The sequence below is a fragment of the Grus americana genome, chromosome 8 (genome assembly GCF_028858705.1).
Source record: "Grus americana isolate bGruAme1 chromosome 8, bGruAme1.mat, whole genome shotgun sequence".
In the NCBI taxonomy this organism is placed as follows: Eukaryota; Metazoa; Chordata; class Aves; order Gruiformes; family Gruidae; genus Grus; species Grus americana.
The window spans coordinates 8956899-8984646 of record NC_072859.1 but is presented as its reverse complement, the minus strand read 5'-3'; the positions used below and the strand labels follow the sequence as shown (position 1 = coordinate 8984646).

At 44.2% G+C, this 27748-nt stretch overlaps 1 protein-coding gene across 4 annotated transcripts in view; it reads right to left on the bottom strand.

The window, feature by feature from the left end:
• Window positions 1-26346, bottom strand: part of MTA1 (metastasis associated 1) — an 87174-nt gene extending 60828 nt beyond the window's left edge. For 2 of the 4 annotated variants that reach the window (XM_054834177.1, XM_054834179.1), the window contains exons 1-3: window positions 25827-26341; window positions 6711-6778; window positions 4237-4330 (exon numbers count right to left, since the gene is read on the bottom strand). In XM_054834177.1, the coding sequence (XP_054690152.1) occupies window positions 4237-4330; window positions 6711-6778; window positions 25827-25854 (190 nt within the window). In that variant the 5' untranslated portion in view covers window positions 25855-26341. Of the gene's footprint in view, window positions 1-4236; window positions 4331-6710; window positions 6779-25826 lie in introns of all 4 variants that reach the window. The other 2 variants (XM_054834180.1, XM_054834178.1) reach the window with 2 other exon arrangements.
• Between the last annotated feature and the right edge of the window lie 1402 nt (window positions 26347-27748).

Genomic DNA, 27748 nt, shown 5'->3' with positions numbered 1-27748 from the left:
TTTATCTAGTCTAAATCTGCCCTCTTTGAGTTTAAAACCATTACCTCGTGTCCTACCACAGCAGGCCCTACTAAAAAGTCTGTCCCCATCTTTCTTGTAGGCCCCTTCAGGTACTGGAAGGCTGCTATAATGTCTCCCCAGAGCATTCTCTTCTCCAGGCTGAACATTATAGAAGTGTTGCGTTTGAAGAAATGAACAATACAACACCACATCCCTTCTCCCTGGTTCAGTTTCAAATGGTCTATATTAAGTCTCAGCCTTATTAATCTTCTCTCTACCAAAACCCAGACATTGATTCATAGCTATAGAAAATACAGTGAAAGTTTTAACAAATAGAAATCTTATACCTTGACACTTGAGAAGGAGCTTGCCACATTATCAAGACATCCCACTACGATCCCATCCAAAACTTCTTGTGATCATCTTTTGCAGCCACGGCCACAGAGCAAACAGACACTGTTTTGGACACCAAGCATATCATTCCTCACTACACCACCCCCAGAAGAGAAAAACTCCAGTTTCCTCCTCTCAGTAACAACAGAGCCAGAAGTGTCATTAACATGAATTTGCTCTTAAATCTGCATGTGTGGTGTTGGAGAGAAAATGGAGGAGAAGAGGAATAAAATGGAAGAAATAAATAAAAATAAAAAAGAACTAATTTCTGAAGCTATTGTCAAACTGCATTTACACTGCTGTTATCTAAAATAAAAAAAAACTCCAAACTTAACAGACCTCCCACCTGTGTAGGCACACAGGTCTCATGCAACTCATGGACTGATTGAGTCATGATACCTCACCGCTGCAAGACATTTATTTTTAGAGGCTTTGGCACTTACAAAACCATGCTGCCATGTGTGCTTGGCACCCAAACATCAGCTGCTGAAAGCTAACCACAAACCTGTCAGACCTGCTGGCACTAAGTACTCAGTTCCTCAACCACTACCAACTAGTCACTCATCGGTTTACAAATCAGGATAAATGCTTTTAATGAAGCAAAAATTGTGGTCATAAGACAGATCATAAGTAGCTGGGGGTGGGTGGTTAGAAGCAGGGACAAGAGGTCATGTTCCCGCTGTTGGGAATATTTACTTAATTATATAAGAAACTATGTAAGACGTTATATACAAACTATATAGGAAGAAAATATATAGTCACAGCATCCAACAGTAGCTTGAGGAGCATATCAACTTTCTCACTTCTCTTCCATCAAGTTCTGCCTGCAATCTTGTTTACATACAATATCTTAAACCACTACAAAGTCTCTGGGTAAGAACATTAAACAGTCTTCTACTGGTGAAGCAGGTTCATTTCAGAAACAGTGTAGAAATTCCCTAGAATAATTTGTGAGGTGATTAAAGAGACTTATGAATAAAAAGTGCTAACAATGTATGGAAGCCATTATAAGGCTGAAAGATTTATAGGGCAGCCCAGACAAGCTTTATATCATATGATAAAAATAGTAAGATCACAGATCAAATCCAAGAATCAGGTTGCATACATCAGGTACTAATTTGCAGTCACCAACTACAGAATAAGGTGCTTCCAACTCATTTCTCTTTATAAAAAGAGTTATGAGAAAAGACAACATATCTCAGACTTGGCTCTTTCAGTTATCTGATGGATTATACAAACTAAAGCATAAGGAGTTGGTTTTGTTTGTTTTTTTTTTAAAAAAAACTTTGCAATATTCATTTCACAATCACATCTTTTTCCTTCCTTTATTGGAAGCGAGAAAAAAATATTACATAACATACATATACTTTTTCCATTCATGTTCTGGCCATATCTTTCCATTACTTGATGCTCTGACTGCATTGATCTCAACAGTAGGTCTAAAATAAAGGCATCTTAAACAGAAGACTGTGTGAATCCAGAAACGTCTGCAGTCAGAAAGCTCCATTAATCAGCGGAACAAAGGCAGTTAAAAGATCAGCGATGCAGATACGTACATCTACTGCAAATGCATCAAAATGAGGCAACAGGAGACTTTATGGAAATGAACTCAAAGTCAGTGACAGTGCTGAGTATCTGTACGAGAATCTTAACATCCACAAAATTTAATTTCATTATATCATGCAGGATGCAGATATTTTTTTCAGAGTAAAGAACTAATGGCTGTCCAAAAGCTTAATTTTACTCTCTTCTCCCTCCTTAAGAGGAACGGAAGCCACACAACAGCACGTCTATCTAAATAAATGGAAGTCATTTAGTAGCAATTTTATTCTGCACCAGAAAGAAACATACTGGAAAAGATGTTAGTTACTAATGAAATTTACACTAAGAGGCAGCCTCAGTTGTCTCTGGTGGCTCCATTAATAGGATTGTGCTATAGAAGAATTTTCCTGTCTTTCAAACACATATGAACAATGAATTATTTGTTTGCACTTTTTTTAAAAAAAGAAACTTCTTAAATTTCTTATCACAAAGAAATCAGCCTTCACAGGTTCAAAGAGCATTTATATGGGTTCAAATATTTTTCATTTTCAGCCTCAGACATGCCTTTCTTTGAATCATTCTTACCTGCTTCCTTTGCTAAATCTAGTGAAGTGAGACACAGAGGAAGGAATCAATAATCATGTTTATGGTGAAGCTCCTATTAAGCTTCAGTATTTTTGGATAAAATGAGTACTGCTGCACTGAAGAGATATCAAAAAAGCTTTGCCTGCTACCACAATTCTGCAACACAGCCAAATCTCATCTCAATGCCAGATCACTTCTTCCAAGGTATAGTTGCAATGAAGGGACTTATTTGGGCTTGAATCTACAACAGTAAGTACTCAAATTTATCAATAAGGGGCTAGTTTTGCTGCCTGTTTTCCTCAATGGCACTACAGCACTGAGAAGACAGCAAGACATTGTATTCATTGTTAAAACTGAGTATCTGATTTAATCAATCCCCATGCAGTACAGCTATCTAGATCTGTATCACATATACATCACAGTCTATTCATATATACACCAAGAAGCACATTAAAAGACAGTGATGCTTGGCAGCTAAATCATAATTTTGACATGCCCAGATCTGATTGCTTCTTTTTCATTTATGTATGTGCCTACAGGACAGCCTTAAATTACAAGGACTGATATGGCTGTCCATGCTTTTTGCTAAATTTTAAGCAATCTTAACAGCTACATCTCACATACTTAACTGTTTACAAGAAAAAACAGTTTAGTAAGTCTACCTGCTTACTCTTTTTCTCCCTTTAAACACGTCTGCTTTGGTAATTGTTTTGTTAGTACTGTGTCCATCACCTTGCAAAGAGGGATGCTGAACTGGCAGACGAAGGTGTAATGAACCTAAATCTCACTGGCAACTAGAATGGAGTCAAACAGGCTGGAAGTACCCCAGACAAAGTGCCCAACGTCCTGTAATATGTTGCACTATTTCTCCCCCTGGAGATGCATGCTCCCCTTGAGAGTCAGCTAGTGCATCACGCTCACCCCCTTCTGAGTTTAGAATGCACAGATCTACAGCAGCCTCTCAGCTATTTTATCTGCTTTTTTTTTTTAAACTATCTGATTTTTTTTGCAGTATCTTACCTTACAGTTTATATAGACAAACATCTATACTGACACATAACTATTTTTTGTACCACTTTTTAGAATTTTAAAATGGTTTCTATAATTGAACAAGAATTGCAACACTAAATTTTTTGTTTAGAAATAAGCTGGAAGTATTCAAAATAGTGATATGTCCTCAAATTCAGTGCTTTTAAAATGTATTTACTGAACGTGTTCAGACAAAAGCTATGTCACTACAAGAATTCCTGTTAGCCAAGTTTCAAGCTGACCATGTATCAAGTCAGTTTCCTGTGATCAGACTATTTGATTTACTGATAAAGAAAGTTTGAAGATTTTTTTTAATCTGCTAATCAAACAGAATCATTCATGAGAAGTAATATGAGACAGGAAGCATACTTTCCCTCATCCCAAAAATTAAGAAATTCACTTCTGTGAAGCAAATAAGACACCTTTACTCAGTCTTAACTGAAAACTTCTGTCCTGTCCCTACCATAACCAAACCATACACCAAATGAGGTTTTAAAGTTTAGAGGGTGAACAAGAGAGACAAAGAGAAGACAAAAGTCAGCCAAACAAGTAATGCAATTTGCTGAAGATGAGTATAGGAAAAGGATATTTAAAAATAATAATATTGATTCTTCTAATTGCAATATCAGAGTTCTATCCAAGTTTGGCCATTTTGTGTAGAAGTAATTTGAATACAAACAAGCTTACTTGCATGTTTGTCTGCCAATACAATAAGTGTGCTTGATATGTCTCTTCTTCTGTAGAAACATACCACCTTTGCTTCCACGTTTCCATTGGCAGTCTGAAACAGGAGAAGAGAAAAAGAAAAAAAAGAGCACAAATCAAGAACGGAACTATACACACCGAACTAGAAAACTTCATAATTTGGAATTTTGCACAAGAGCTACATAGCATCACATTTTAACACCCTTCAGCTGCACACACGTTATCCAACAAGCTCTGGTGCGATCCATTCCAGGGTGGGGTAAGGACACAATTTGGCCCTTCCCTCCTAATTGTTTCTGCAGGATCACCATTTTTAGCAGTTACAGATGTTTCAAGGGGTGAGAAAAAACACTTACCTGCAGTTACAGCATATTAACAAGCCACTTAGCTACTTTTTAGGTGGTGACTACATTTAGTAGGATTTCAAAAGCACCTTTAAAATCGTAATAAAAATAACTGTGAAATGTAACAACAGAATTCAGGTTTAGGCTGTTCTCCAAACTCTGTAGGACAGTAAGAAAGCCATTATTGCCTTTACAAAAGAAATCACTTAAGGCTTTCTTTCTCTGACAGCACTGGTGAGCCAAACAATGACTAACACCAAAAAAAATCATTCCAAAAGGAGAACCACAGAAGCTGCACCAGGCAATAAACTCTACACCAGTGACAACATACAAAAAGTCTGAATTTTTGAAAGGTTTGGAATTTTTTTCTTAAAACTCTTACAATGAGGTAGATGATGAATCTCTGGTAAGATAGTATCTGCCAACTGTGAAACTGGCTTTATACAAACTCTAGGGGACTTACTCTGGCTTGTAACAGCCCCAGCCAATCTACTGTCTCTAAAATAAATCAACAAATAACGAAAACGTATCTGAAAAGAGTTGTATCCTACTACTGAAGAGTCCTTGAAAACCATAACGATGGCATGCAGTTTAAGAAACTAGAAGACTAAGATACAAATTCCCCTCTAGGAAGTCTACAAAAAATGTTGCGGACCAGTCGTCTGTCCACAAGGAAACAAAATAAAACCTGATATACATGCTCATTGCTAAGATGTGAATGGAGGAAAAGCTTCATCTTTTATAATACCAGTTTTCCTAATACAAAGAAAAAAATCAGACAATACATACACGCTCAAATATCTCCCCTTGCAGCCTAACAGTTTTTGGTGCAGAGCCTGCAGAATTTCTATCCTTTTCTGCTAAATAATTCAGAACTTTTAAATTTTGAGGAAGTAAAATACAAAGCCAGGAGCCATCTTGTTAAAACACAGACAGCTACAATGTAGAATTATCTACTTGATTTAATTGCCTGGGCTTCATTTACACTCAGTGAAAAAAAGGCAACACAAGATATATGATTCATTTCAACCTGAAAGACCCATTTCAAAGAGTAGGTCAGAGAGATGACAGCTCAAGCAAGAGTTACACTAAGATGAGAGATCTTAGAGGCTGAACATTGTTTTTTCAAAGGGGGGGCCGAAAAGGGGAAATAAGAGGAGAAAACAACACTTTTCTAGGAAGCTATCAACAAATCTGCACCCCATAACTGATGGAAGACAGCTATTGATATCTCATGGCCTGGACCCACTGGGAATATTTTAGGAACTCAGTCTTGTTTCCTTAATAGAAGAGAGACAAAGTATTTCTGCAAAAGATCTCCACTAAATAGAAGGAGTTACAAGGATGTCCTAGCCTTCAGATTATTTGCCGTTATGTTGATAAATTTTCTCTTGCAAAAAAGTAACTGTTTTAGAAAGACATCGCTTAAGAAAAAAACCTGATTTTAGTCAGTTAATTTAAACTAAAATCCCAACCAGTGATGTTGCATTCCTTCTGTATGGGTCGCAATGGACACGCTGGTATTAAACTTGAGAAAGTGACATGTTTAGGACACAGATAACTGCTTCGGAACAGTCTTTCCTGCTTAACTAGGTAAAATCAAGGACTTCAGCTGGCTTCCCACATACAGCTATTATGCTTCCCCTCTTAGACCCAAAGAAAGGGAAATTCGGCAGATGAAATAACACACTGGCCCAAAGGACAACACGCAAAGACAAAGTCTGGGGAAGTACATAATAGCTCCAAACCTTCCTGTTGAGCAAGAGTCTCCCCCAACAAAGATCAAATCACAAAGCTCTCCATTCTCAGGCAAACTGTTGTACTATCTTCGTATGGCAGGATCCTGGCAGGGAATTGAAGAAGTGCGAGCATCTCCTCCCCTACAGGTGGGCACAATCACCTAGAGAATGACCTACCCTTGAGGCTCAGTCCTTTCATACCAAAGGAGAACAATCTAACTGGTCTCAAAGCATTCCAGATAAATATCAGAACAAAAGTATTTTTAAACTTCTAATTATCAGAGAACTGTTAAAGAATTGTTTTGATTTTAATCAAATCAAACAGATCATAAATTCAATTAACTTCCAAGACTTGATGTAAAATTTTGTTTACCTTGTTGAGCTCTTCTATTCTTCGTATCAAATACGGGTTACTTGAAGAATTTTCGAAGTAGACATAATCTGGCAAAAAGAAAATAAGACTCTTTAAAATATGAACTGCTAAAAATGGAATCAAACCCTCAATGTATACCTGTTAGGGACACCATACCAAATTCATTTCTTGCACAAGCTGTATTTCAAGTGTTCCTACTAAATCCAGGATTTTAAGTGAAGAAATAAAAAAAAAATCCATGCCAGTATAAGGAACATATATTAGTGCAATCTGAAGGCAATAAACTCACTTCTGGAAAAGAAATAAAAATGAAGCTCTACTGTCAGCCTGGAAAGCAAAGCATATGATCTTCCTTCTCTCTCTGATCAGATTATTTCCACTTTGATCACCCTGTTGTCTTCACTTGCTTCCTCTTCTTACCAAAATCTAGCCACTTCTCACTGGCAATATGTGGTATTTCCTCTTCCCTTCCAGCTCAGCTTACACGTACTGCCCACTTATTTAGAATACCAGTAATTCCATTCTTTCTTTCTCTCATCTTATTCTCTATTCCCTGGTCTTTTATGACTATATTATCCTAGAATACCCTCAACAAAACTTCATACAGTAAACCAAACAGGTCAGTAATGCTCATATTTTCAAACACAATAAACATCTTAAGTTACAGGAAGAAAATGAGTTCTTTACCCAAGGTAGTGCCTTCAAAAAAATAATCAGAGAAGCATCAAGGAGTGCCATATAAATATTTTTGGTATTAATGAGCTCCAAGTTTAAACACTCCTTTTTACAGGTAAGGAAACAGAAGCTCAAGAGCCCTGAACAGACTCGATTTTTATCTCCCAATACCCCAGAAGCCAAACCCTAAGCCTTAAGGGAGGCAAAAAGAGGGCTCGGGGTGCTGACCTTGCAAGCAGACCTAACAAGGATTCCTTCCAAGACTATCTACTGAATTTAAAACTATTTCCCCCTCCAGATTTCCCAGCTCCGTTTCCATTTGTGTTTGGAGCAAAACGCCCATAGCCCCTGGGCACCACTCGGGTGAACTTCTGCAATAAAGACATTAGCATGATGCTCCAGCAATGAATGGGTGTTTAGCGGTGCTAGCCTTTTGTAAATAGGGACAAGTACTGAAGCTGTTAGCCTCAATCTCCCCGAAATGCTTGCTAAAAGGGCAGCCAGTACTGTTACCTCCTCCCCAGCCCAGAGGAAGGAAGACACTCCCAAGGGTCTCTGCTCCCGAAAAGCTGCACCATGAGAGTGAATGATTCCCTTCTCATCTCCAGGGTGGCCAGGGAGACACCAGAGCAATCACCCATCGCATCCTACAGCAGCCCTCCCAATTCCCCCGGTAACACTACTCAAGCTCCAGACACTGATTATTTTTTTTTTTTTCCCAGACTACTGCTTACAGCTCAGTTATCCATAGGTGTCCCTGGAGCGAAAAGACCAAGCTACTTGCCACGGGAGACAAAGGAGCACAGCAGCGAGCGCTGGGCAAACGAGCCAGCAAGAACCGCAGCCTGAGCTGGCTGCAAACAACTCAAGTGCCCCCATGGCCCTTCAACAGGGCCAGGCTGCCTTAGGAGAGTGGTCACAAGTCAAGAACCCAGAGGTTACAATCCCAAGAGTGACAATTTCAAAAAGAATTGTTTCCAAGCTCTTGTCTTTCCAAAAAACGTGTCATATGCCATGACTTTCAAAAACACCTTGACGATGAAGTCAATGCTGTCTTGGGTTGAACTGATGAGTGACAAGGTTGCAATGCCAATACTCAAACAGTGAACATCTTGGGTTACCTAACCACACATAGTGTAACCAGGGCTAATGAAGCATAGAAATATTATACAGTTTTGTGCATTCTGCGTTCCAGACCCCTCAGACTGACCATCAGTTATCTTCACACACACTAACATGCATCTGAGCAACTCCAAAACTTTGTTCCTGACTGCAAGAGTCAGTTCCTCTTAAATGTCTCTTCCCTGTAGGCTGAAGAATGAGCTTGTCTAAGGAATTCAGACTGGACATATGGTTTGTAGAAAAACAAAGTTCCCAGAAATGGTTAAAACACCCAAGTAACCAGATCCTAAATTTCCACTCCCAAGCACCCGCTCTGTGCGGCACAACAAACAGGAAACAACAGGCTCAACATTACTATGACCAACTCTACCAGAAGTCACAAAACCAAACGGATATTTGGCAGCTTCAGCAATAACAACTGCTGACTGAACTAACAATGACAGGCATTAAGCAACTTACAGATCAGCAGAGTAAAGAGAAATCTTTTCAGAACCCCCCCATACCCTACAACGGTGCTGCAGTGGACGACATGGAAGCTTCAAGGTATCTCCAAGCTCACTGTCCACCTCTCACCTCAAGGCTCCACCACCTGAAGAAAGGACGAGTGCTTTCCCTCCAACCCTCTTCATTACTCCCAAGACAGCTGCCCCTCACTTCTGGTACTTTGGCTGAGACCGATGCAAAAAATCTTACATTTCTGAACACTGTGACTGAAAATTAAAAATGAAAACTGAAAGAAATGTCAATCTCTGTCTTGAAAATATAACCTTGTTTTTAATTGTACTCGTTTCAGGTGACCATTGCAAATCTTCATAGTTCACATCATTTTTCTAACAGCTTTTCTGTGTGTACATATTCTCACAGACAAGTGAACATTAACTCAATTTTTCATGTAACTACAGTTTATTGATTGTAAAATCTGGCATGGATTTAAAGAAAGTTTGTCACAGATGAATGGTTTACCAAAGAGCAGCTCACAATGGCATCCAACAGTTTTGAATAATAAAACCCCCAAAACGTTGTTTTATTCAGCAGTAGGAACATCCTCAAACCCACACTCTGCGATCAGTAACTGCAAACGAAGGTCACATGAAGCAGCCAACTGCACACCGCTGGCAGAAGGCAGAACCGCAGCTGTCCCACAGGATGCTTCAAGAGCTGACACATGACACAGTGTAGAGGTGCGTACTTAGGCCAGCGCTTGATGACTTCATCATGCCACAAATGCACAGCTCAGTACATCTCACCCATGTTTTAGACTAATCCCACAACTATGTTAAGCATTTCACCAGTAGCTACACAACTAATGAAGACCTATTTCCCATTACTCAAAGTACCTGGAAACGGGTTTCTTCCTCTCTGCAAGTAATGCAGAGTGCACTGAAAATCGCATAAAACAGAATGTGAGCAGATCAGAGGGGAGTGATTTGCATTTTTCAGAGATTTTAAATACTTTAACTAAAATTAAAATGCTATCCTGCACAGAGAAATGCTCGAGTTACTGTTCCACATGTACAGCAGAAATTTTAAGTTCAACAAACTACTCTCCAAACTGATGGAGGTGAGAGCACTCCTTTAAACTGTTCCATAAGCAACAAAGCCAGTGAACGCTGGTTTCCTACACAGCAGGTTTAAAGGAGGTACAGCACCATGCACCATTGACCCCCACATTCCAAAACACCTCCTTGCCCCTTGAGCAGCACTTCCCCTTCCTCTCCAGCTTCCCCCCATGCCTCCCATGGAAGCGCAACCTTCTCATACTGCCTACCCAACTAATACTATTCCCAGTTTGCTTTCAGGACAGTAGGTACAACTGCAAATGCAGACATGCAGACACACACACAGATAATAGAAACACTCCACAGGCTCCCAACAATCCAGTTGTCAATGGGAGACATCCTGTATGTGCACAACTGCCAGAGTCTCTGTGCCCTGGGCTGAAAGAGAAGATGGGGAAAGAGACAAAATTAACAAACCTCTAAACAACAGGAAGATAGGCATCTCAGCTCCTACCACAGAACAGGAAGGAAAGAGCACACTAAAATAAAAAATAAAGTCTAGGGACAAAAAAGTAGAGCCTGACAGCAAGCAAAACAAGTCAGACTCTTCAAACACAACAGACTGTCTAGCCTTGCTAATTTATTGGCTTTCTTACTTACACGACTGAAGAAAAGGACTAGCCTATCCGCTCTGCACCCTGCAAGCACCGCATTTCTCCTTATAAACAGCAACCGCCAGAAACACATGAAGCTCACCCTTACCACCCAAACGCCTGAACAAAGGTTGGAGACTCAATCCCGCACCTTCACAACAGCCTGCAGCTTAAACTCACGATCCTTGAATTAATCAGCCATGCATCCACATCACGATCGTAATTAACAGTATCACTCGTGCACATTACGGAATTCCCTATGATCAGGCTAAAGCAATGACTGAGGAGTGTGCCAATAGCACCAGACAATAAGGACCACCATGCATATCACCACCTTCTGACACAAACTCAACATCTATTTCTTCCTCTTGCCTGTACTGTTACAGAGCAGAAGTACCCACACATCAATCTACCCAAAACCCTTTCTATCCCATAACATTTTTTTCTGGAGCTGAGAATCTACACAACTTGCTAGAAAGCAATGCTATATACACAAGGTACTGAACTGCTAGAACATAGAGACACAAGCATACTTGCAACAGCACAGCAGCTAAAACTAGAATGACAGCCTAGACCACAGAAGATGGAAATTTTCCACAAAGGGAGTAAAAGAATTGTTTTTAATTAGCAATAAACATAACAGACTTTCTTTTTGCTCTCATCTACTTTGAATACATTACTGCAAAATAGCTTCCCCCCTCTGCCCTCTTCATGTCAGCTGTTGATTAAGTCTACATTGGTCCAGAAAAGAAAATCAGGAGGGCGTACCACAAAAGAACACACATTGTCTAGAGGTCATAAATTCATAAGATTAGACATGTCTGAGCTACCTAATAACCTTATGGGCTTTTAGGTGATCAAATTGCAAAAACGCCCAAAAGTATTTTTATCCTTCCCAACTTACATTTGCCTTTCAAGCTAGAAGTGCTTTCTGGGGACTGACCTGGCTGAATGCTCCCTACCTTACCTCCAGAAAGGCCTACACACTGTGTACTGCATTAGCCTACAGACGTACACAGCGCACGAGGGAGGCTGAAGCCTTCATCTTCCCACTGTTGGATACAACGTGCATTTCCAGACATGTAATAAGGAAGTAACTTCACAGTTGCAAATATTTCCCCTGCCCAATCCACAAAGCTGCTGCCCTGAATTAAAGATGAGCATCAAGAGAATGCATAAACTTGTGATGACCTGCTTACTTTATGACTTATCTTACAGGAAATATATGCCTTATAGTCTGGATTTCCATTTCAATTTTTGGCCAGTTTCTTTTGGTAAGCTCCAGTTTTCAAATTATTCAGCAGCTTGGTACTGAAACTGTCAATCACTTTATGTTTTGGATAATACAATCCCTCCTGACCTATGTTCTCATGAAAGAGGAGGCTGGAGAGGCTGACGTTGCTTTCAGCCTACAAGTCAAGCAAGCTCACCTGGCAGAGCCCAGGTCCCATTGCCTTCTGGCTGTTCAAAAAACAGCATCACTCAGAGCAGCTGTCACCTGACGAAATGTTTAGTTACAGAACAGAGAGAGTATCAACAGAGAAAGCCTTACCAGCACAATATTTTCATTACCAGAAAAGCAAAACTGAAACACAGTTGTTTCTGTTGCTAGAAGATTTATGAGGTCCTATACACCCAGCAGTATACATGAACCAGGTATTTACAATTAACATCTTTTACTGATCGACAATGATATTAAAGATATACTGGCAGCACAAGTACAATTCATATCGACTGGACAGCAGTATTTGCGGCTACTGCATGCACAGGATATGTGCCACTTTGTCCTCAACTTGCTGCGCTATGGCCAACACCACTACTACTGCTCAACTCGTTATAAAAGGAGTGGAAATGGAGCAAAAATCCAAGCACACAAGCCTCTGACCACACCTATAGTCATTCAGTGAGGGACATGGCAAAAGCAAGCACCACCTCCTGCAGAAATTGCCACTCCGTACAGTTATGAGCAAACCATCGCTAAATTTAGTAAGGATAGGTTGAAGTACCCTGGTTAAATGAAGCTAACTTTGCTCTTCTGAGCAAAGTGACCAAGTCAAAAGGCTTATGAGGATAGAGATCAAAACAAATAACCCTCGACTGAAATCTTTAACCAAGATACACATCTCAAAAGGGACCATGCTCGTGAGAAGAATCCACCGCTCACACAACACGGTCTCGGGATTAGCTGCCCGGTCTCAATAAAAAGGCTTAGCCACAACAAAACAGGGAAAAATTACCTAAGCGACAAGTTCTCACTGCTAAAGCCGAAAGCCTGGTTTTCACCAACGGATCAAGATTAACACACCACTGCACCACTTCCTTAAGCCCAAAGCCTGCAGTAAACTTCCTAGATATAAATTAGCAATGACAGCTTAACTCAGTGTGTGCACATCCATCCAGAACAGTGACTACCCTGTCTCTAAACACACAGTGAAAACAGTCCCAAGTCGGGTAAAAACAGACAAGGCTTCCTTCAGCCAGGAAGGCTGCCATCCTCAAGAGCTACTGGTCACAGGACCCTGCAGGCTCTGGCAGTTGGTCAGATGTTTTAGGTCACCATCAGGTCTACAGACATCGCAAACTCCATTCAAGGAGGGTGGGATGGCTCCACACAGAAGCAAAGCGATCCACAGCCAAATTCTCCTGATGTACTTGCGCTTCCCAGACTGGAGCCAGAAAACACTCTAAAAGGAACTGTTGCAGCCCTACCCTTCCCTTTACGATTTCCTACTTCAGCCTGGCAGTTAATAGTCTTCACTTGCGAGTTTCTACAGCATGACTCCTCTGCTAGCTCCCATAGCTTCACAGGTTCAGTAGATGTTGAAGAGTTGGCCCACGCAGGGAGTTATGAGCACACTCCCTCCAAAATAGCAGTTATGTCTAGTTAATTACACACTGAAATTACATGTACAGAAAATCTTAATTTACAATGCTGTTTTGTAATTATGTAAAATGTTTCTTTTTCCTATAAGACCAGCCCTTAGAATGGAAAGTTGCTTTTACCCTCCTGGAGGGTGCGCAGACAGCATAAAAAAGGTGCCTGTACAATCCTGAGCCTATAGGGAAGTACTGGGAAGACGACATGCTAGATATTAAAAACCAAATAAATCATCATAACGCCCATGTGCCAAGCACTTTAGCAGTGAGCAAACATACAGCCTCTCCAGATTCTATCAGCTCATATGACAAACTGTAAAACCTCTAAAATAAATTAATTTATAGATGTACCTATACCAGGATATGCAGTATATTCAGTTCAACTTCCCCTTTCCATCCCCTTCTCCAAAATAAAACATGACTTGAAAGTATCCTGGAACTATAAAGAGTCCGGATATGTGCAAGGAAAGGACAACTCCGTTTCATTTAATAATCAAAAGCCTCTATAAAGACAATCAAATTCCAGGCACGCATCTACACACACACACATGCAGAAGTGCCGCTCAAGATTGCTTTGTACTAAAGGAAGTTCAGCCTCACGTATTCAAAATGCATGGCAGAAGTCCATGTTCTCGGTTTCATACCAGCTTCTACTCTTATTTTCAATCATAAAGCATAAAACAAGACGCCATTCTGGACCCCAGCAGTGAAAAGGAAAAAAAAAAAGGTGGCAAATTCATAAATACACAAGTGAGAAACCCATGTACTTTGTGCCAAGTCCCCATGAACCACGCACCTGTACGAAAAGGGTAGAAGCTGATAATCAGTGCAAATACCAATACCTTATTTTATCATACTTTAATATCATACTTTAAGTCAGTCAGCATGCTTGTAAGAAAGAGGTAGTTGGTTTTCTTGAGTTTCTTAATTCATCTCTTCTTCTAATGGCTAAACTCATTTCTAAAGGTGTGTTGCCCTGGATAATGTGATCAAAGTCATGAACATAAAGAAGCAGGAACAAGCTTTTATCTCCTCACCTTAAAAATTCCCAAACTGTAAAACACTCCAGAAACAAGGATTATCTACACATTCATATGGTAAACAAAATGTTCACATTACATTTTCTTCCAAATGTGCAGAACTTGTTTCTAGAAAGGGACAGCCAAAATAACTTGGCTGTTTTGAGATGAAACCTACATATCAGTTTTCTGACTTGCCTCCAAAATTCCAGGTTCAATATTCCCCAAACCATAACCCTAAATTAGAAGCAATTTATGGCAAGGTCCACGTAAGGACTACGGATTATGCACGGACCTACAAAAAAAGCTGATAAAAACTTGTATCAGTGCAAGCTCTTCTCATGTAGTAAGAGACTACCAAAAAACAAACAAAAAATCCCCCAAAAAACCAAACCCCAACCAAAACAAAAAAAACCCCAAATAACTCCAAAAGCAAAGCTCTGAAGGACCTGTAATGGTTACAAACGAAAACTCAAATATCTGCCACACAGAACTCTACTCAAGCTAAGAAATATTATCTACCTTTTTGGAGAAAAAAACCCCAACATCTAAGTTAATGACATGCAACTTGCTTGGACAGACTGACAGTTGCTTGATCCAGTTTAAACTCTGAAATATTAAGGGATTTGGAACTTTCCAAATGTCTTGTTTTCTATCATGTCAAAGATGGGAAGAAAAATTCTTCTCCAGCTCCCTCATACCATATTTTTGCCCGATTCTTAGTGAAACAAGGTTTATGCAACTCCATTATCCATGCATTAATTCTTCCCTATTAACTCCTGAATTCTTTGTTTGATTTAAAACATTTCACAGAGGGACAGAAGTCTCAAAGATAATTACGTTCTGATCACTATTCCCCATCTTTAAAACATAGATACTAAAACTAGAAGAGAAAGTGAGAAAAGACAGACAGACAATTAGAGATATGAAATGGTTCCCATTTCAGAAACAATTAATAGACTAGGTTTTAAAGCAAATCGCCAGAGACTCCGCAGTGTTTGGGGGAATTATCAAAAGTGCTTGCTTTCTTACGCACCTCCCAACACCTCTATTGTCAGTGCTGCTCGAGGCAGGTCCTGGGCTCAATTAACTTCTGATCTGATTCACTATGACCAAGGGTGTTCCCAAACATTTACCCTCTCTGCCAGGAAAGAAAGCAGGTACTCTGCCTAGCAGCAACAATTTAGAAACTCAAGATCTCAGCTCTGGATGAGGCACAGAGTTCATACATATGGCACCTTTCCCAGTGAAAGTGCAGAATTACAAAGGAGTGGGAGCAGAAGAAGGGGAAGAACCACCTCATGGAAGTAAGAACATGAATTTTAAAGTCAACGTCCTTATTTCTGTTCCTCACAGCACTGTCGGCCGTTTTCAGTTGAAGATCATCTGTGGGGAAAAAAACCCAAAGGACAGCAATCTGCTGGTACCTTTGAAAAAGAGGTTATGGGTGTCAGCTCCACTCTCAATATCCCAGCTATAACTGAGGCACATTTGCATGTGGCACTGACCCTTTAGGTTCACTAGGTCAAATCCCTCCAGCTTCCTGCAGTACAAATACACACTAAATATTCCTGGAGAACCACTTTTTTATTCTCTGTTTTACATGAGAGATCTAAGCATGATTCGAAGTCCTCTGGACACAAAGTCTGTTCTTTATTACCTCTTCTGCCACTTCAGTTCCCAAGGATGTAGCTACACAAACATTTTTTGCAGTAGCAAAGTTGTGAGCCTACGTAATTTCAGCTGCGCCAGTACAAGTCTTTGTGGGACAATACCACAAACCAGCTCATGGAAATAGTCCAGGCTTAAAAAAAAGAAAAAAAACCTTTCCCCAAAGATGGGTTGTAAGGGAAGACCAGGATGGTCTAATTTACGGACTAGTCAGAGAAACGCTTGAGCAGATGGAGAAACCAGTAAGAAGAGAACTCCTTAAATCATGGAGGAGTATTTGGGGGGAGGAGGGGGAGCATGGAAGAGAGGAGTATCCTCAAACTGCACCCTAACAATCTTCTCTAGCAGCCAACAGAACAGCCTGTTCCATTGCAATTATCATTGCTAAGGACAGATAAGAAAAACATTATATTCCAAAAGATATTTAGACAGAACAGATGATGACAAGAAATCAGCTTCATGTTCCCTGCAAGTATCTCAAGAGTTGCAAAACAAGAACCTCTGAAGTACTCGGACACCAAGTTTGGTATCACCCTCAAGAAACAAAACAACAACAAAAATTTGTGGGTTTTTGTTTGGGTTTGTTTGTTTAAGAGCAATGTTAGACTTCAGTTAGTCAATTAACTGCTTAGGCCATGGTATGAAAGTATATTAAATCCAGAAGTAAGGGTTTCGGTGCCAGATCAAAAACATCATGGCTTCACAATGTAAAACACGGATGAAGAATAAACTCCTGCCATAGTTTTGCAGCTGTTTCTTCAAGCAAGAGTGCCAATGAAGCTGATTCATCCCCCACCTCTCATACCACCCCCTCAAGTTGTGACAGCTTCTCCCTGGATGGGAGGAGGCAGGCACGCATGTGGTAAACCCAATTAGGAACTCACTCGGGTCAAAAAAGTGTCTCCTAACCAAAGTGTCTTCAAACCAATTCCCTGACCTGCTTCGCTGCACAGACACACCGAGCTGTGTAAGCCCAGCTAAGGAAGCAACGTGAGGACAGTAACGACTGTCTGCGAGCACGCGTTGCTTAAATCAACACCACTACCAAAAGAAACGTCCACAGAAACTGTCTCACTTGGCTGGTTCAAATTTGCTCAGATGTTGACAACTTAACTCTGTAAGGACAAGCTGTGCGCTAAATCAGGAATCATCTGCTCACACGACACTAACTTTATGCTTGGTCAAGTATTGTCTGTCCTCCTACATCTTGCATAAAAGCATAAAGTCCCTGAATTAACCAGAGCACATCACGTGCACTTTAACAGAAACTTTACCATGGGCCACATCTGACACAGTTCAGATTGGTGATCTAGCAATGCACAGAATCAGAGCTGTGAAATTCCAGGCGCCACAAAGACTAAACAGCTTGCGAGTAGCACACGTGTAAAAGACTGGAGAAGCCTAAATTTTTTCTTTCGCTTGCAAACTCACTTTAAAGCTGCCAACTAACTCCTTCACTTTACTTCATTGATCAATGTCAAATAAAAATTATCTCAGGAACACTCCTCCTTCCTAAAGAGGATCCAGCCAAAAAGCTGGAAAAGGAGAGCACGTGCATGGCTCCTTCAGGGCCGGGCTACACAGCCTTCACAGGTCCTTCCCCTGGAAAGCAATTCATCTGCCTCCTCACTTACTTCAGCAAGCAGAAACTAAGGTTTAGTTAAGAGTGACATACCAAAAACAAACAGATGTTTAATTCTGCATGAGACCATGAAGAAAACCTCATTCTTCAAGACTTAACCCTTCCCTTACGGCTTAAGGGGACAACAAATTGAGGAAATCTTAATGTTTCTCACAAGACAGACTACTCACACAATGGAGATGTATGTAAAGGACAAGTCCTCACTCACACTGGCACTAAACTGATCACCCAAGATACAGATCAGGAGCTTTGCTTGAGGGGACTCCTGTTTGGTCAGACCTAGGTCTCATCCAACCATCAGAGCTTCTAAGTAAACACAAACATTTTTCATGGAGGTCAAGCTGAAATTTCAAGGTCTTCTTCTGAAGCAAACAAGTAAATCAGAAGCACACAGGCTATCGTCTTTACGGGCTGAATTCTTCACTAAGAATGGTTTCCATGCTTCTTGAGGCATCAAATAATGTTTAATCCACTAAGAATCTTCAAAAGAAGATTGGTGTGCAGGAGATGCAGGAGCAGCATGGGGGAGAAGACAAGGCATTTCCTGAAGCTTCCAAAAAGAACACTTTCTTCCTTAAATTAATCTTAGGCTTTACTGTATATTTAAAGCAAAGTTGTGAAATATATGAACAGAAAAATGTTGCCAGACATATTTAAAGCTTAAATTTTGTTATGTTTGAATATCCAACACCAACTCTGAGGACCTTACAATGTATTAACCTCCAGAAACAGCTGCATCGCATATCCTACTGGACATGAGAAACTTGCCATCTGCAATGGAGAATAAATTAAATTATTCATCTAAGCACCAGGGTTCAACTCCTTTGAACTGTGGCATAACAAAGTTCCTTTTAAAAGAAGGTTGTGTCCTTTTTAATGTGAAAAATTCCTCGATGTCTTTCCTCACTGAAATGCTTTCTTACACATTAAATAATTACAGCAGAAACTCATAAGTTCTTGTTAACAACAGACAGTCCAACAGACCAAATTTGGTTTTACAAGTGAAGAGAAGAGGAGGAATCATACCAGACTTTAAAAAACACTTTGAAGAAGGGCCTCTTTGTATATTAGACCTACGGCAGTGAGCTCCGAGATACTAAAGACCTAGAACCATAGTATCTTACAAGAGCACCTTTTCCAACAGTTCCAGTTATCTAAACCTCACAGGAAACTCAGGCAAAGCAGCTGAAGGGCTTGGTCAGGTACCTGTTTGGGGATTTTAGAAACTAACAATTTTGCAAAGCAATAAGATAGAGTGTAAAAACTCCTTACTTAGTACAGAAGTAACACCTAACAGATTACTCGTTGCCAGAAGACGTGCAGAACTATGAGGAGGCGACCTCCAACAGTTCATACCCATGCTTTCAAGTGACCCCAAACCACTCAGGAGGAGTTTATAAATCAAAGTAAAAACAATAACAGCAACCACCTTATTGTCCTCTTGTCCTATTGGGGAGAGATTAAGTACTCTCTATTTATTTAAAGTTAGGATGTTTAAACATCAAAAGCTGCTTGAAAAACAACAACTAGATGCAAGTGAAAGGAAAAATATCTTACATTCACCCAAAATCTCACTAGTTAAACAAAATGAGATGCTTAAAGAGTTTAAAAGTCCCTTTTCCACAATTTCTTACCAAGTGTCTTTTATTCACCATCACTGAAAGGCAAAACACACAAACAAGAAGGATGGGCTCCGACAGCCAAGGAGTAAAAGAGCGTGCAGGCCCTGCGGAGGTGGGCTGTGTCCCCCCCACCCCAGCCCTCCCGGCAGGCCGCCCTGGCACGACCTCCCATGCACCAGCCCAGAACTGCTTAAACTCACTAATCCAGCAGAAAACTGGCTCCGTGGCTGTGCCGACTTTCTAACGGGCCAGCAACACCAATCTGGCCAGAAGCAGCCAAGAAAAATGAGAAGAGGCAGCAGGTGAGCACCACCCTGCTGGGGACAAGGCGGGGGGAAGCCAGATTTCCCTCCTTTGGCAGAAGCTGGCTTAGCGCTTTCACTCCATTTTGCCAACTGCAAACGGCTTTACAGCTATTAGAAATCCACGGAGCATGTATCAACACAATTGCTATAGGTCTAGCCCCCAAACACACCTAAGCTGACTGACAACACGCTCCCCACCATGCAATGTTTCCCAATGAAAGGCTAACGAACGCTGAAGCAGTTTGATATGGTGGGCAGAGGGGGACGGAAAGGAAGACTGTAAAACACAAGAAGATAAACTTGCATAACTGGAAACAATGAAAGGAAAAGATGAAGAAACCCACTGCCTGGCTGTTGCTGGAACCTGATAAGCTAGAAGCCATCCTATATTTATTAGGGCCAAGAACCGCAGAAATCTATTAGTAAGTTGCAAGAATAAGCTCTTGTTTTTATTACCTTTACTGGTTATTTAATACCTCTCTCCACTAAACCCACTCTCAGCTCAGGTTACCTTCAAATACTCCACTTCAGCTTAAAGTTAATAAAGAAAGAAAGAAAGAAGCCAAAAAAACCCCAACCCAAACACAACCAAAACAAAAATATCCCACAGTAACCCCTCCTGCAACCCAAAATACATACACACTGATAACAAAGCAAGGCGACAGGAGAGGGTTTACACGGGCAACGTGCTCCAGATCTGGACGCAACAACATGCTTTTGTGGAAGCTTCCTTAATAGCTCTGCACCTCAGTTCTTTACCAGGAAAGACACAGAAAATTAATATTGACATCATTGTGATGTCAAGAGGACCAATGCACCCATCTGCTCACAGCTCTCTGGCAGCAGTATGGGTGTCAAGAGTTGTACACCGCCAGGAGAATCTGGATTCCAAATGGGGGTATGTAATGGGATGGGGGGCAGGTCAAACCGCAGTCCCCAGCCACGCATTAATAACACCCTATAATAACAGAGATATGATGTCATGCTGCCATTCGTAAAAACTTTGGGGATGGCTACGCTGAAATGAGAAGTATGACTGTGCACCAATAGCAGGTCTAATCCAGTGAGCAAGAATAAAACTGCCAACTAAATTGTGGAGCTTCAGTCTCCAGCACATTGGAATAAAGCTGCTAGGAATCTTAGGTGCCCATGCCAGGTGCTTTGGGGTCAAAATTTCACTTACTTTAAACTTGTTAGATGCAGCTGGCACATATGTGCTTGACTGACCTGCGATCATATCTTCCAATGCTATTTAAACACACCTTAAACGTACCACAGACTCAAAAGTGGTGATAATTTTGTAGCCGAGTACGCTCCCAAACAAGAGGGTAACTCTTACAAGTCGAGAAAATACAAAAGGCTTTTCATCTACAAGCATAAACTGACATTTGTCTCAGCAAAACTGTTGGCTTCAGTAGTTCTTCCTCCATCCTTCCTCTCCTTTCTTTCCCCATCCCCTTGTTCCCAGCCCTCCCACTGAGCCCATTCAGCTGTTCACACAGTCCCACAGTGAACCAGATCGGGTAGCTGATGCAGATTAAAAATAATTCAGGAAAAAACAAAGAGTGAGGAGGAGGGAAGGTGGAAAAATTTAAGTTCCTCAAATCAGCACAAGATGGAAATGCAAAAATCATTGTTTTGCTGCATCATGGGAATGCCACAGGGGCGTAAGCCTGCAGTGGGGCTCAGTCAATTACCACCACTAAAGAAATAGTAGTCATACCACAGTTAAACTCTCCCGGAGAAGGTGGAGACAGAATAGCTGTTGGAAAGTCTCTTGATACCCAGATGACCTGTTCTCTTCCAGGCAGCTGACACAGCACTCTCCTGAAAGCGGAGCCTGGCACTAGCTAGAACAATGAACATCTCTCTCCCACATGCATTTTTTCATCAGAGGCCCCAAATTCCAGCTCGGAGGTCCCAAGCTTCTCAGATCTGGTGTTTATCCAACTTTCCCATACGGTCTGTGATCAGACTGCCAGTTTGCTCCATGAAGCGGCAGGCCAGCCCACCACGACTCCTTCCAAGCAAAAGCAGCCCACTAGCATCATGCTGCCATTTATTTCAGGGCTGTACAGCAGCCGTTAAGAAAATCTTCACCTCTGCTACAGTGGAGGCAGGCAATTCCAGAATTTCTTTTTGGACAATGAATAAGATCCCATATTTCATTTTGGAATTTGATACCCTGACATCTTCCCTACACATTTAAAAAGTTTCACATCCCCTGTGAACCGTGCTAGCTTATTAGAGTCCCGTTTGCATTGGCAACCAACCCCCACCTCCATCACAAGTATACCAGTAGGAACTTGGCAGGAACCAGGAGAACCAGTTGCTTTCTATAAGCAACTTGATGTGACCAGTCAACTCAACCAGAGTTTTACAGCCATTCAAGTGGCAGCTCCTAACCCCCCCCAACATGCTCACTCTGCCACACAGCACCGAGAAGATGACTTGCATGTCACCTTCAGCCCCCATAGTGCAGGCTCCTTGGCTCCTCTATACAGGAACTACCGTATGCCAATGTTAAAAGAGAACAAGACGCTTCATGTCCTCTGTAAGAGCTGTCAACTATGTGTTTAAAATCAGTCTTTATCAGAGAAGTGCAATCCAGCTATTGGTTTCCGAAAACAAAAATTCATGGCATTTCATGATTAGGCCAAAAGTGATCACCATACTTTTCTGAGTCAATGTATATATTTCTAGGAGCGCTATTGATTATAGCGAACAAGCTCCTTTTGGTAGCTGTTAGGTCTGGAGTTCATACAACACAATTCGGTAGCCACAAGAATAACAACAGATTCTCTGGTGAACGTTTGTCTTCCAGTGGGAAGTATATGAAATGACTATGCACAAATCCCAGTCAGGATTTAACCCTGCCCTATAGTTCACACTCAGCTTCAGTGCACAATACCATTAATGGGAGATACCAGCACCAGAGGTCAGAAACAATTCAATAACACAAAGTCCTCTGGCTCAGGCTGAACAGAGCACTTGTACAGAAACAGCTGCATCCATCCATATGTTGATCTTGGTAATATGTCAAATCAAGACTTCATCCATATGTACCATAACAGAGCACTGTAACCTTGGCTATCAGCCAGCTGCCTTACCCTCTGCCCGGAAAGGTTACGGAGCAAATCCTGGACACTATTTCCAAGCACAGGAAGGACAAGAAGGTGACAGAGACCAGCCAAAATGGATATACCACAGGCAAATCACACCTGACTAACCTGACTCCCCTCTGGGATGAAAAGACTGGCTCTGCAGCTGAGGGGAGAGCAGGGAGTCTTGTACACCTTGCCTTCATGTCAAAGGCTGTGCTAGTCTCCCATGGCATCCTTCAAACAAAGAGTGGAAAGTGCTGAGGTGTGGCCTGGATAACCAGGCAATAAAGGTGGGAGAAACCTGGCTGAAACATCAGGCCCAAAGGATTGTGTTCAGCAGTTACAACCTTCACCTGGCTGCTGGTTACTAATGGCATTCCTTGAGGATCAACACTGGGGCCAGCCCCGCTTACAAGTTTTTTTAATGGCCGGGATAGGGACTAGAGTACAGTCTCCAAAATTCTGGGGCTTGGGAAAAGCATACCACACACTGGAGGGCAGGGCTGCTGTTCAGAGAGACTTCAACAAGCTGGAAAATGGACTGACAAGAACCTCAGGAAGTTGAACTATGGCTACAGCAAAGCCCCACATCTGGGGTGGGATAACTCCCTGCAGTGGTACAGGCTGGCAGCATAGCATCTCTGTAGGAAGGTGCCTGGTAAAACAACAAACTGCCCAGAAGCCAGCAGCGCACCCTCACAGCAAGGGTGGCCATTGCCATGTCAGCAGGAGTGCAGCCAGCAACACGAGGGGACAGATCCTGCTCCTCTGCAAAGCACTTGTGAGAGCTAGGTCCAACTGGGGCTCCCCAGCACAAGGGTGATGACGCACAGGAAGGAATCCAGCAGAGTCCACCAAGGTGGTCAGTGCTGGAGCATGGGACGTGCAAAGAAAGGCAGAGAGAGGTGGGTTAGGGCAGCCCGAGAAGGAGAAGGCTCAGGGAAGATGTTACTGCTGTCTACAACTACTGAGTGGGAGGCATAGAGCAGATGGGGGACAGGCTCTTCTCAGAGATGCACAGGGATGAGGGACAAGGGACACCAGATGGAACACAAGAAAATCCAACTGGGCACAAGAAAACAAACATTTGCCATAAGCATGGTCAAACACTGGACAGGGTCTAAAGTAAGGGTAACATTGCCATCCTTAAGAGATACTCAGAACCGGGCTGGCCACAGCCCTGAGCACCCTGCTCTAACAGGAGGTTGGCCTAGAGATCTCCAGAAATCCCTTCCCACCAACCGTGGGGTGCACAGTACAGATTTTGTCACACAAAATACTAGAGACAACATTCCACACAAGACTGGTGCCTATCACATTAAATACCAAACAGTAACTTCCAGGAAACAATTCCCTTCACAAGTCACACCAAGAACCGAGCTGTAAATTTCCACAACTCATCTTGCCCCTCATTGTTTTACTGTCAGCATCTCCAAACCAACAAAACGCTACATGCATACTAGCAGCTTGTAGCAACCCAAGAAACGAAGCCGGGACAGCCAAGAGGCACACCTTATCCCTCTATGAAACCAACTGCAACCAGAAAAAAAAAAAAAAGTATGAGCGTGACAAAAGAAGTGGCATTTTACAGAGCACAAAGTACGGGTAGGCCAGAAAAGCAGAAAGATCAGAAAGTAGTTGTTGATGGAGAGCAGCCAGGCAGGACGGCTTGGCCACCTTTACTTTATTTTTTCCCTTGTTTACTTTACTCCAGTTTTACAGAACTCCACAAGAAATGGGGCGATTTGAAAAGGAAGGAACCCCACAAAAACATCTTTCCGCACATCCTATAGTCCTGGGGAGAAGAAAGCTCCACAAAACAGCTTTTATGAAGGAAAATGGCCGAGCACAGATTCATGCCAGACCACCCTCAGTTTATATTCCATAAAATGCAGTCCCAAACCCTGTTGCCTCTCCTTTCTCTTCACGTGAGTCAAAACAAAGGACAATCAGACAGGAGCACAACCCTGAATAGAAGACTAATGGGAAAGCATACAACAAAACAGCAAGAGTGGAAGGGGTGGCCAAGACCAGCAGGATGTGCCTCACACGAGTCCCCCCCCACCTACCAGCAGTCTCTGCCCATCTTTGTGCTCCTTATCTCAGCAACTCCTCCTTGGTCCCCACCCCTACAACCTCGCATGACCCCCACCTAAGCAGCCACCCCGCCGTTTTCTCCACCCCAGGCCTCATCCCGGCGCTGCTTCCCCACGGCCTGTCGACTCTCGCTTTCCTGCCTTGCCCCAGCCCCGCGAACCCACCTCACCCTGCCCGTGCCCTACTCCCAGATCTGCCCAAGCCCCCCCGAGCACTCAGAGCCCCGCACCTCACACGTCGCATCTCCCTGCACCCTACACGGCCCCACAAGGCTGTTCTTCACCCCTTACCGCTCACCTAAGCCTTCCCCGCTGCACCCCGCCTCTGCCCCACATCCCCGGCTCGCACAACCCGAGCACATCACCCCGTCTCGCCCCGCTCCTCGCCCTACAGCCCGCATAAGGGCTCCCCCGCGGCGGCCCTTCACCCCGTTTAACCCCACACCAGGCCTACCCTCGCCCGCCGCCCCCTCCCCACAGCTCACCAGGCCCCTGCCCCGCTTCCGCCCCACACGCCTCACCCGCCGCCCGCCCCGGCCTCCGGCCGCCCCTCCGGAGCCCCCCAGGCCCCGCCGGCCTCCCTCCTGGGCTGCCCCCCGGTCCCCAGCCCGCCCCAGGCGCCGCCTGAACCCCGGCCCCCCGCCGCCCGCCCCAACGCTCTCCCCCTCCCGGCCTCCCACCGCCCCGCCGGGCCGCCGCCCCGCCCCGGGCCTGCCCCGCCGCCGCGGCCCGCCGGGCCCCCGAGGCGCTGCTCGCACGCGGGAGGGAGTGAGGGGAGGGAGGCGCGGCGGGGCTGGGCCGCGGCGGGGCCGGGACCCCAGGGACGCTTACCTCCGACCCGGTACATGTTGGCGGCCATACCCGGGACGGGGCCGGGTGCGGGCCGCGGGCCGCTCCCGCCGCCGCCGCCTCCAGGTGCCGGATCCGCTGGAAAATGGAGGCTGGAGCGGCCGCGCGGGGGAGGGGAGCGGGGGAATTAAAGGGGCCGCGCCGGCTGCCGCCCGGCCGACTAGGAGGGTGGGAGGCGGGAGGCAGAGGGCGGGGCGGCGGGCCGGGGGTGGCGGGCCCGGGCAGAGAGGGGCCCGGCGGCGGGAGGGAGGGGGAAGGAGCCGGCCCCGCCGCCCAGCCCGCAGCGTGTAAGGGCGGCGCTCCGCGGCCTGCGCCCGGCGGGAGGGGAGCGGGCCTGGAGCGGGCAGCGCCTCGCCTCTCACACCCCGCCTGTCCTCACTCACACCCCGCCTGTCCTCACTCACACACACACACACTCCGCCTGTCCTCACTCACACACTCACACGCACACACCCCGCCTGTCCTCACACAGCCCTCCTCTCACAGCTCGCCCGTCACCACACAGGCACAGCCCTCCTCACACACCCCGCCTGTCCTGGCGTGGACAGCCCCCCTCACACACGCACGGCCTGTCCTCACGTACAGCCCGACACACACGCTCAAACACCACCTGTGCTCACACACATCTGCCTGTACACACAGCTCTCCTCATACACATATCTGCCTGTACTTGCACACAGTCTTCCTCATACACACCCCACCTGTACACACAGCCCTACACACACCCCCCACACACCTGTACTCACACACACTCATCTGCCTGTACACCAGCCCTCCTTACACACACACACGGTATACTCACAGCCCTCCTCACACACACACCCCTGTACTCACCCACAGCCCTCCTCACACACACATCCGCCTGTAGTCACAGCCCTCCTCACACGCACACCGCCTGTATTTCACACACAGCCGCCACATACAGACACCGTCTGTTCTTGCCGACAGCCCCCACACTGCCTGTCCTCATGCACACAGCCCTCCTCACGCACACCCGCAGCCTACTCACACCACACAGTGCAACACCTGTACCTACATCCGTACTCTGCCTAGTCCCCACGTACACCTCTCCATCCCTTCACACACACGTGGGAGTCCCGTGCCCTACGCACACCTCCCACCCACACACTCCTACCCCGTCTCCCCCGGGTCTCTGCGATGTCAAGGGGCTGCCTGGCCCGTCTCCTCCACCTGTGTCACCCACTGCCCCCGAGACGCTGCTATGCTGGGGCTTTCCCCCCTCCTCGGGTGTCAGCCCAAAAGGTGAAATGTAGATGACCACAGTAGCTTTCCCTTGTTCACTGACCTGGAGGTGTCACCATCCCTTTGTCACCCACATACAGCTTCTCTCCAGGTGTGTCCTCGGCAGCCCCACAGCAGTTATGGGGTTGTTGAACAGTTGCTGGCTCCTGATCACTCTGCAAAACTTGCACATTGCCGCTGCCATTTCCTCTCCTACAGGAACTGACAGGCTGACACCAAAAAATACCCCAAGAAACCACCAGTCTTTGGTATGTTACACCTTTACAGCAGGTCCCCCAGCGAGGACTGACAAAGTACAGCAGAGCAGGTGACTGGCCACCCTTCTGAGGACTTCTCCATGCACTTGGCCAAGGCCAGATGGTGAACCCCAATGAAGAGCTACACCCCCGACAGTCAGGACAGGCGGACCTGGGGCACCGCTGGCCTCTCGGGCACGGCAGAACGTCTACACTCACTCCTCAGCTCCAGCGCAGAGCTGGAGAATTGCTTCATGTTGCCTGAGCCCAAGGTGTCAGCCCCAGACTCCTCCTCACAGTCAAGACAGCTCACAATGGCCAAAAACCATGTCGCAGAACTCTTCGCTGGAGTAAGTGGTTAACGGCACACACAGTCACACGCTTTACCAGCACTGGGCACGGCCA